The 10,374-nt window shown below is 41.7% G+C and overlaps 1 protein-coding gene and 1 long non-coding RNA gene across 2 annotated transcripts in view; one reads left to right on the top strand and one right to left on the bottom strand.

The window, feature by feature from the left end:
* adamts9 (ADAM metallopeptidase with thrombospondin type 1 motif, 9) overlaps positions 1-10,374 on the top strand; it is a 44,845-nt gene that overhangs the window by 26,857 nt on the left and 7,614 nt on the right. The window contains exons 27-32 of the mRNA XM_026168631.2: positions 406-567; positions 702-878; positions 5,138-5,308; positions 6,830-7,006; positions 9,020-9,190; positions 9,392-9,586. Of these exons, the coding sequence (XP_026024416.1) occupies positions 406-567; positions 702-878; positions 5,138-5,308; positions 6,830-7,006; positions 9,020-9,190; positions 9,392-9,586 (1,053 nt within the window). The remainder of the gene's footprint in view (positions 1-405; positions 568-701; positions 879-5,137; positions 5,309-6,829; positions 7,007-9,019; positions 9,191-9,391; positions 9,587-10,374) is intronic.
* LOC113022813 (uncharacterized) lies at positions 6,118-7,137 on the bottom strand. Its single transcript, XR_003272453.2, has 2 exons — positions 6,815-7,137; positions 6,118-6,268 (listed from the first exon to the last, which is right to left on the bottom strand). It is a non-coding gene; the product is annotated as an uncharacterized LOC113022813 (long non-coding RNA).

Genomic DNA, 10,374 nt, shown 5'->3' with positions numbered 1-10,374 from the left:
CTCTGTATTGTTCCTGCAGTTTTTTTTCTTTGTTGTTTTAACTGGGTTACTGATAATCTTTGACAAAAAATAGCCGTGACCTTTAAATAACTCTGGGAAGGATTTAAGATATTTCTGGTCACGCTTCCTTCCTCAGAACGTTATTTTAGAAGCAGAGAAGTTTAGCCATGTCGCATGTGACGTCTCTGCGTTGTCAGAATTTTGTGTGGGCTTTGTGTTCACATCATATACACCTCATATTACACATACTGTATGTGCACTGATTAATTACCGCGAGGCTGAGAATATGTTTGCTAATCGCTGCATTTAAACGAAGCATAAAATACCCACTAAACTCTTTTACACCTGAATAATGAGGAACTATTTTTGTGCCCTCTTATCTCTGTTAAAAAAACACAAAAACAGTGCTCCAGCACATGTGCAGGAGGCTTCCAGCGGCGTGTGGTAGTGTGCCAGGATGAGAACGGCTACCCTGCCAACAGCTGTGAAGATCGCAGCCGACCCAGCGAGCAAAGATCCTGCGAATCGGGGCCATGTCCACAGTGGGTGTATGGCAGCTGGGGAGAGGTAAGAAGGACACACTAAAGTAGTCTCACATAAGACAGGCATATTTTGACATGAAAACATGGCGGTCAGCTCCTTTTTTTTTAATCCACAAACTTGCATCTATAAAATGCGACCTCTCTGTGTGCCGTCCTCAGTGCACGAAGCCATGCGGAGGTGGGATAAAGACAAGGCTGGTGGTGTGTCAGCGTCCAAACGGCGAGCGTTTCAATGATCTGAGCTGCGAGATCCATGACAAGCCCCCAGATCGTGAGCAGTGCAATACTCAGCCATGCCCGTCTAACCCCCACTGGAGCACAGACCCATGGACCTCGGTACGCTCATAAAAAAAACCCAAAAGCAAATACTCTATAACCGTTTTTTATTGTTGGTTTTTTTAACCTCACATATGTTCAAATGCATGTAGTCTTACTCTTTCACAAACAGTTTTAAAGAGGCAGGTTGACTGTGGTGCTTTTACACTGGAGATGTCACACTCCAGCTTCTCCAGCTTTTTACCTTTAACCCCCTCCACTTACTGCTCCCTCTCTGCAGCCGGCAACTGCTCAGTCAGTTTTTCCTCAAGACATTTGGAAAGATTCATTTCTGTTGCACTTGAATGGCAAACATGTGCTTAATATGCCAAAAAAGTACGACACACAAAAAAATAATACTTCAGTGACAGCTGTGACCGTAAGAGTTTTTTTCATGAGTAGTTAGAAAACTGTTGTTGAGCCTCGTACTAGTTTTCTCTTCTTTTTATTTTAATAATTCAGGATTACGTTGTATCACAATCAAAGTTAGTTTTGTAAAATATTGTTTTTAAAAGATAATTTATTGAGAGATGTTTTCCTTTTTATCTCTTGTAAATAGTATTAACTTTAAAAAAGTGTCTTATTTGGTGTCTTAGCTCTTTGTATTCGCACATTTAGCCAATCATTGTTCATATGCAAATACTGATGAATGTTTTTGTATATCAGGAATATACAATATGCTGCCTTGTTCTTTTATTATCCAAAGAATGGCCCACGATCTCCACGTATGAGGTGCTACATGATATAGTCGATGTTCTGTTAAGAACGTAAAAGGCACCACCTTACATATTGACTGTATATGGGCTGTAAACTATATATACATCTTTGTACTATATGCATCTATGAAATGGCTATTATATTAGGAATTCAATTTGTTTTAAGGCACATGTAGAGAAGTTACTAATCTTATTTAGACACTTTATTTTACAGTTTATGTATCTACCCCCCTGAAAGCAACAACGCTGTTGTCCCGTAATGACAATGACAGTGAAGGAGACATACGTCAAGTCAAAAGTGCCTGAAACGTCCAGTATCAGTAGTAAACACCAGCGAACAGTGGCTGTACTGCCACTGTAAAATAAAGTGTCTCTTTCCGACGAGTTTGTGGTAGTTAGGCTGGATAGCCTTTGTATTCCAGTTTTGGGTTTGCACCCAGAATTCCTTAGTGTGGCCAAAACAGTAGTTTTAAATCCTTCAAAGGTGCTTAATATGAGTGTATTTATATTATGTTACGGTAGTTAATGTTTGCTTTGTACAGTAAGTACTTGGAGTTGCTATATATGCTATGCTCAACAATACCTCACTTGGAACAAAACACAACTCAACTAGCCATTAAACAATGATGACCTGCATAACAGTGGTGCTTTTTCCAAACAAGGGAGATATGAGATATAAATATTTTTTCAAAAAGAGAACCTTTAAATTTTTTTGGTTGGTTAGGTGTTTATTGTGGCACGTTGCCTCTTCTGTACTTTTTTTTTTTTCCATGAGCAGTTTGCACTGATCTGATTGATCAGCTAAATGCAAAGTGTATCACAGATCTGATGAAATAATGTTTGAATTGTCTTTGTCTCAACTTTAAGAGAACGGGCTGTTAAATGTCATGCTTTGAAACATGTAATACCTGTGACCACAGGGGAAGTTAATGGTGTTTTGTATTCAGAGCTCTTACTCTGAGCCAACCTAATGTGTCTACCTCAGTCTCTGTTATGATTGCCCCCCCTGCCGTATCTTGCTCTCCCTTGCACTGGAGGGATTTTGGCTGGCTAAGATTAAGCATGAGTTATCGATGCTACCCTGCGCAGATGCTGGCCCTAAACACAGATCTGTAGCGCGTGTCATCTCCTGCCCCGTAACGCTTAACATTACTGTGAGGACGGTTCAAACTGATCCAGAATCTGTGGTTAGGGTCAACTTTGCCTGAAGCCCACCCAGTTGACTTCTCTTGGTCATAAATGTCTGTACCAACATCACACCTTATTTTAAGGGCCTGTTAACACAGCAGTGAGTACATTTTTACCACACGTCATTTACTAATGAGAACTTTTACTTGTAATGACTCCCACGTGTGACTGTAAGGCAGCACAAAACCAAATCTAGGTTGAATCAGTGAAAGTGGAACACAATAGTGAATTGTATCATAATCCCCTCCAGTTTCATTTGTCAGTCTAAGCAGTCAACCTCTTGTCGCAGAATAGCAGTATAACACAAACACTATATCAACAGGCTCTTGAAATAAGTATAATGTATGTCTCTTATTCACAAATGGCAGTATTAGTCTATGTTTCAAGAATATTTCTGTATATTTATGTAATTACTTGTATTTATTGTTCATTCATTATAATGTTATGTCAATATTTAATTTTTTTTTACAGATTTGTTGGATTTCTGTTCATTTGCAGAAAAGGTTACAATTAAAGTGAAGTAGAGGTACTATCGAAGGCTTTTTTTCATTCTTGCCTGAATAAAAAGGTTTACATCACATACAGCGACCACACCGAGGTCGCTTTAAATTGAGGGAAAGACACGACTTAAAACTTGCTGGTGATTTGCACTGACTGGCTTTAAAAATAAATGAAATGCTGAAATTGCAGTAACTGATCCCTGCGCCAGCCTTTAGCAACATTCATTAATGCTAATAGCATCAGTGCTTGCAACACTATACTCCTGCTGCTAACCCCCATATTAGGATTTCACCAGCCCAAGCTTTTTGATAATTGCAGTGTGTTCATGCAAAGGAAGTGGCTTTTATTGTTTAGTGCTTTAGGTTAAAAAATGAGAAAAGAACGCTTGCAAATAGGTTATAAAGAAGTCCTCTTTTCACGAGCGTTACCCTTGTTGTTTTATGCGCTCAGGGCTTCTGATGACCTCTGTCAGCGAGTATGTTCTCACCATGTGTCAAGAGTTCAAAGCTGTTTCCATTAAGGTAAATCTCAGTCCTGCGGGACAATGCCTCAGCGTACTTCCCATTGCATTTACTGTGCTCATTCACTCTTAATGCACGCTGAGGCTTTTTCGGGGAAGCTCGGCTATGGAGTTGCTAGCGCCCTTTGCCCCCTTTCTGGCAGGCCCCTCTGCTCTGGTCTAATGCGGGTTAATGACAGTGGACCATTGTGGGGGCCTTTGACAGTGACTTGAATAAAAGGTGGCGTCAGCAAGACTATTCAGTGGTGCATTGGCAGGTCAAAGGTCACATTTGATCTAGTGAGGGGCCCCATCCTGATTCATCCCTTCAGCACAGACAGACTTGTGGGAAATTACTCGTGATCTAGATTTAGAAAAATGAAATAAAAGACAAAAGCCAAACAAAATAATGTGACACTGGTGGAGGGCAGATAGATGCCATTCCACAGTGTGTAGACCAAAGATCTGCCACTAAATTTCATGGGTGGAAATCGTCTTCTCAGCTATGTTTATACATCAGCACTGTCAGTTATTTTACACCAATATATGAAAAATAGTAATATATGCTATAATAGTAATATGTCTCCTTAAAATAACCGCACTGTGTCGATATGACTCACGTTTGTCTTTATTGATTGTCTTGCAGGTAAATTGTTTATACAATTACGATAAATTAAGTACATTACAAAATGCACTGGCATGCCTGCGTTTATAAAGGGGAACAAGCACTTTAGTCGTCCCTCCTTTTACAAGGCTTCCTACCTTTTCACCTCGTTGAATGAGGCGAGGGGTCACAGCTTGTTCCTGTCTGGTACAGTCCCTTGCTGATCAGGACAGAGCCACATGCTGGGCCACGTACTCGTTCAACTCTGAGCCTGTCGCTTCCCATCCATCCCCACATGCAACGCCCCCTTTGATTATCCAAGCACAGTCCAGCCCAACTCACTCCTCCCTTAGTGCTGCTGTGTGTGTGTGAGTCTGCCTGTCACACTGAGTTAGCTTTTCAGTAACGCGGTGAACCCGGAGGTGAAACAAACTGCTGCCGGGATGATCAGGCACGCTTTACCATTGGACCACCTCTCCCCATGTAATCGGGTCTCACCTCCTTTTTTTGTGAGTGACAAATAGGGCCCACGAGTTCACAAATACTAATGAGATTTTTTCTTCATTTCTTGTTTATTAAATCCCATTTTTAATGCTGAATAATCAATTACAGTTAAACTTGATATCAACAAAATACCCCCTCAATAAAAACAATAAAAAGGAAATTATTAATCTGAGTTTCATTGTTTTGAAATGTGTCACTTTTTACGCTTTCTGCTTTAGGTTAAAACATACTTCTGCTTCTTATTGGCCTCCTTATTTCCATCTTGCAGTGCTCAGCCTCCTGTGGAAGAGGCTTCAAATCCCGCAAAGTGAGCTGTGTGACCCGGTCAGGACGTCCTGTCCCAGAGGAGTACTGCCAGCACGCGTCGTCCAAACCCAGCGAGCGGCGCCGCTGCAGAGGTGGACGATGTCCTAAGTGGAAAACTGGCAACTGGGGGGAGGTAGGACTCTCTGACCCAGCCATTAAACACTTCTCAGCTATTTGTTCTCACGGTGCCAGACATGTTGGATTTGTTTCTCCCTCGTAGCCCCACTTTAATACTTACAGGCTTACAGGCAAGTATATCCATATGTGTGAAACAGGCCACAGCTGAACCTGACTGCCTTCATGGACAATGCTAAGCCACTAACTGAGGCGTGATTGCTTTTAAACATCACATGGTGGTTTGCCAGGGTGGAGCCAGAGTCTGAGGTGGTGTACGCTGGTGCTACGGTACCGCCGTCCACCAAGTTGGGCAGCAGGATGGATGTGCACCCCTTCCTTTGTATTTGAATTAGAGCCAGTGTAAATCTACCCCTTTCATCTCTATAGCTTCTTTTTCTGTGGTCCTCAACTTCCTCTCCTCTCTGTCTCCATTCATCCCCTCTCCCACGTTTTCTTCCATGCCCTCTTTCCCTTCTTTTTCTTTTTTTAAATTTTATTTTTTGCCTCACCAATGGGAACCACATGTTGGTCTTTTGAATGTGCTACTCGAGGCAATACACTCGCATCATCACGCCAAACAAACTCAACAAAGTGCACCTGGTCGTTGCCTTTCAACACCTTTTCTCTCAATAGGAGTGGACTGAGCACACAGAAACATCTTACATGTCAGAGAGGATGTGCGTCCCCCTCTAAACAGCTGTGGAGCATGACGCAAGGAGAAAATGATACTCCACTCGAGGCTCTTAGTCAAGCACAGCACAGCACACTGGAGTGCCTCAAAGTTCAGCTGCTTCACTGAGTTACAAATAAATGGACACATAAATATGCCTGTGGTAGATGCATCTTTATAGGTTGAGCTCCAGAACACAAACTGCCTTACACCTCCATCACTTTATTTGTCTCTAAATCATCTGTTATTACATAGGCGTTATGTGATCCAGGAGCATTACATTTATATCAGTGAAGTGCGGTCTGTCTGAAAGGAGACAAAAATTGGTTAGTGTAAGATATCGTCTTACAAATATATCTCAAACAGTCAAAATAAGACAGTTGTTTTACGTTTCAGTTAAGGTTAAGGGCAGAAAACGACAGGCATCCCCCCACCTCCCAGTCTCATTCATTTTACCCTCGACACGATGTGCTCTGTATGTCAGCAGAAAGGACACGCTTTCATTTCAAACATGCTGCTCTAGATTAAACACAGATGTGCCAAACCACTTTCCAGACTTCAACTTTGATTCTTTACATATCTGTAGAACTGGCATTGATCTGATACAGCTTGAACGTTTACACAGACGCTTGGTTGCTTTTATCATTAAAATGTAATTTGCATAGTCTTTTATTATCATTGTTATAAAAGCATCTACCTGACATTACAAATGAATAACATAGTCATTTTGGCAAAAGCATTCCCCATAAATAAATACTTTAGACTAAATCAGTTATGAGTCTTCTATATAAAAATATATTACAATGGATAACTACTAACACAGATTGAATGATTTCATTGCAAAGCTCTTACCTGCCCTGTCTTTAGTGTTCAGCGTCCTGCGGCGATGGCATCCAGCAGCGGGAGGTGTTCTGCCAGTTTGAAGACCAACGGAGCTCGCAGGAGACCGGCTGTCCCCAGCGCTCCCGACCAGCGTCCAGCCAGAGCTGCCGGGTCACCGACTGTCCCTCTCGCTACCGGTGGAGAGAGGAGGACTGGCAACCGGTAAGCCAAACACTGTAATCTGCATGCTTAAACAAGTAGTTCTAGTGCCGCGGATGAATTTGCTCTGACATATCTGGGCAAGGATGAGAGTCTCTGCTTCTGTAGGAGGCACAGCTGCCTGTCAGGAGGCCAAAGGGGAGGGGAGCAGAAGAGGCAGATGAAAATCAGGCAATCCCCTTTTTTCCCCTACCCCAAAATAACTCAAGTTCCTCTCATTAGCGAATTAGTCTATTTACTTAAACTCAAAGACGACGCAAAAAGTATTCAGTTTGGCAAAACTGTTAATTGGCACTGAGGATCCAATAACCAGTCAGATGGTTATTCTAATCTATACTCAAACAAAAGCGCTTGAAAATTGGTTGAGAATTCAGTGAGTTGTAATGATTCTCATTTACACAGATCTGCCTGTTACTTGCCCCATTATTAGTGCCAGGAGGGAAATGTACTCTTTACTGCTAAGAGATGGAGTTGGAGATCTCCAGGGTGGAAATGTTACCTTTCTTTTGGATATAAAAAAAAATCAACTTTTGCTGTAAGCTTTTATTTAGGAACTATTTTCTTCCTTCTCTGCTTCGGTCAGTTTGGATAGATGAAGAGCAACAGAGAAAAAATAACTAAATGATTTTGGGGTGAGCTGTCCCTTTAATATTAACCATTTTTATTTGGTGCAAAGTAATGATCAGCTATTTTCTGCAGGATAGAGTCTGCACATGTTTGCTGTTTATTAGAAATGCACCAGGAGCTCCTTCTTCACTTTGCTAATGTGATGGTGAATGTGCGTCACTAAACAACATGAAATGCCTTTCTGAAAGAAGAGTCCAATCACTCTGCAGAAGTGCTCGGGGGTCCCTGCCTGGGTGTCCCATTTAACAGCTGGAGGCAGTTAAAACATTTCAACTAGGAAGTATTACCGTGTTTTAGACACTTACACTGTACCCACACATAAGATAGTTACATCTCACACAGGCAGTATTTCTTACAAGGACAGGACACAGTATCCTGTCCCGGTACATCTCAGAATGAAATATAGTATCTTTGGCTACCTAAAACCTGAGTACCTCTCAAGACAGCACAACTCGCTATGACAGATTAAGGTAATTCGGTTGTTTGACAAAGTTAAAGATATTAAGAGTGAAAAAGACCTGCTGGTTGACTGCTGAGTGTTTCTGACACATGTGGAAGCCTTTCTGGACCTTTGATAAATCTTTGTGACTCTTGCAAACTTGAGTGTTGTAATATCTGAACCAGCACATAAGCCCCTTTACAAGGCATTATTACAGTACATGATTAAAAAAAACCAACAAATTAATCCCAGTCACCTCATTCTGCTGCTCTTATGCTTTTAATACTTGCCACGGTGACTTGTGCAATGGCACGAAATGGTGCTAACTGGTTTTTATTGTGCCCATTTTGCTTTTCCAATCTTTGAAATGGAAATTTATCTAGTATAGGTCAGGGGCTGATCACGCAATTCTGCACTTACTATTAGATTGTTACACCCTGATCATAGATATCTGTCTCTCTTTCCAGCCTTGTATACCACAAATCTCCTCAGAGATATATTAAGCTGTGCTGCTGATCTGCGCTAAAGCAGCTCTGTTTAGAAAATATACATCATTTATATTAGGTCTGATCTAATGGGCTGTTATAAAAGAATGGGATGAATGGGTACCATGCTTCAAGTTTTACTTTCAAAATAAGAAGATGATTGTTGTCTGACAGTAAGAAAAAAGCTCTTTTTTTGGGCCAAGGGTCTAGGTGTTGAAACTTCATCTATGATCAGACATGCTGTTGGCACGGGATGTGAGCACTGTGTTTTTCTTAACATCTGTATAGCCCAAAGCAGTGCTTAATGACTGAATGCATGCTTTGCTTGAACTGGAGCTTCCTTGCTGTGTGTGCATTGTATATTGCAACTTTAATTTGGCAGTGCCACAGAGTTTCCAATAGTACCGCTCTTTTTCTATTTGTACTCTCTGTGAAAGATTGTTTCCTGTCTTGTCTCCTCTACAGTGTACTAAGTCGTGCGGATCGGGTCGGCGACAACGAGCCTTGAAGTGCGTGGACCACAACCAGCGGGAGGTCCACGAGATGTACTGCGTGAACCAGATCAGACCCCCAGAAATAGAAAGCTGCAACACCCACGCTTGCGAATTCATCTGGATTACAGGGGAATGGACTGAGGTGAGAGTCAAACAAGCAGACATCTAGATCATTTTTTTGTCTTCAGGTCTTAATTGTAAAAGTTGTGTTTGAGTTAAATTGGTAATGCTTTGCTCTTCAGAATGAGCATGCAAATCACCACCTTTCAGTCCAATGACGCGCACATGATGGAAAGTACACTGTTCTCTTTTTTTCATGCCGGTGATTTATGCTATCCTCCAGTGCTCAGCCAGCTGTGGCCAGGGCTACCGCCAGCGTCTGATCTCATGCAGTGAGGTGCATGTGGAGAATGACAACTATGAGTATGGCCATCAGTCTTTGTCCAACTGCCCTGGGACCCCTCCTGAGAGCTACATGCCTTGTAATCTGGGCCCGTGCCCTCTGCTGCAAGAGTGGAGGGTTGGAATCTGGGGACCGGTGAGTGAGTCTGGACTGCCTAAATGGGATATAGCGATTTATCAGTATATCAAAGGCAGATTGATGTCAATCCTAAATGCATGATAAAATGGACTGTTTTTCACCTCGCCAGGCATGACTATTGACTTTAAATTTTATATATATATAATTTATTTTTTTAATAGAATTAATCCAAAATATATTTACTCTCTTTTTTAGTGATGATTCATGGCTTTCTTTGACATTAAAACAGTAGCAGTTGGCTGATTGTATGTGAAAAATCTTGTCTTCAACTAGTGTTTCAGCATTGAGCTTAAACCCTGGTCGAATGAATCGTGTCCATTTTTTTAAAAAAAGTGACACTTCGAAGACAGAATGTCATGTTTCGGCTGTGTGCAGGCAGGAGAAGGACCCAAACGCAAAGCTCACCACGCAGGAATTAAACTCAAAAAGCTGCTTTATTGCAGAATGGCACGAAAAATAACAAAATTAAACTGGGTCATGGATAAACTGACACATAGGGAAACACAGCCATGAGGGCAACTACAACACTGACGAAGAGAAACACAGGGCTTAAATACACTGAGGGATAACAAGGGAATGAGACACAGAAGGAGAGCACAGCTGGGAGTAATCAGGCTGGACGAGACAAGGGAAGCAAAACTAGAAACGCTGACATGAGACACGGACCTTCAAAGTAAAACAGGAAACACACTGACTGAACTCTAAACATGTAAACTTAACAGCAACTGGGGAGACAGAACATAGGAACCTGAAACATGGGACAGAAAGGCACAGTAGACACAACG

Source organism: Astatotilapia calliptera, chromosome 5, assembly GCF_964374335.1.
Source record: "Astatotilapia calliptera chromosome 5, fAstCal68.1, whole genome shotgun sequence".
Classification (NCBI taxonomy): domain Eukaryota; kingdom Metazoa; phylum Chordata; class Actinopteri; order Cichliformes; family Cichlidae; genus Astatotilapia; species Astatotilapia calliptera.
The sequence above is the reverse complement of the archived record's forward strand: the minus strand, read 5'-3'. Positions and strand labels throughout refer to the sequence as shown.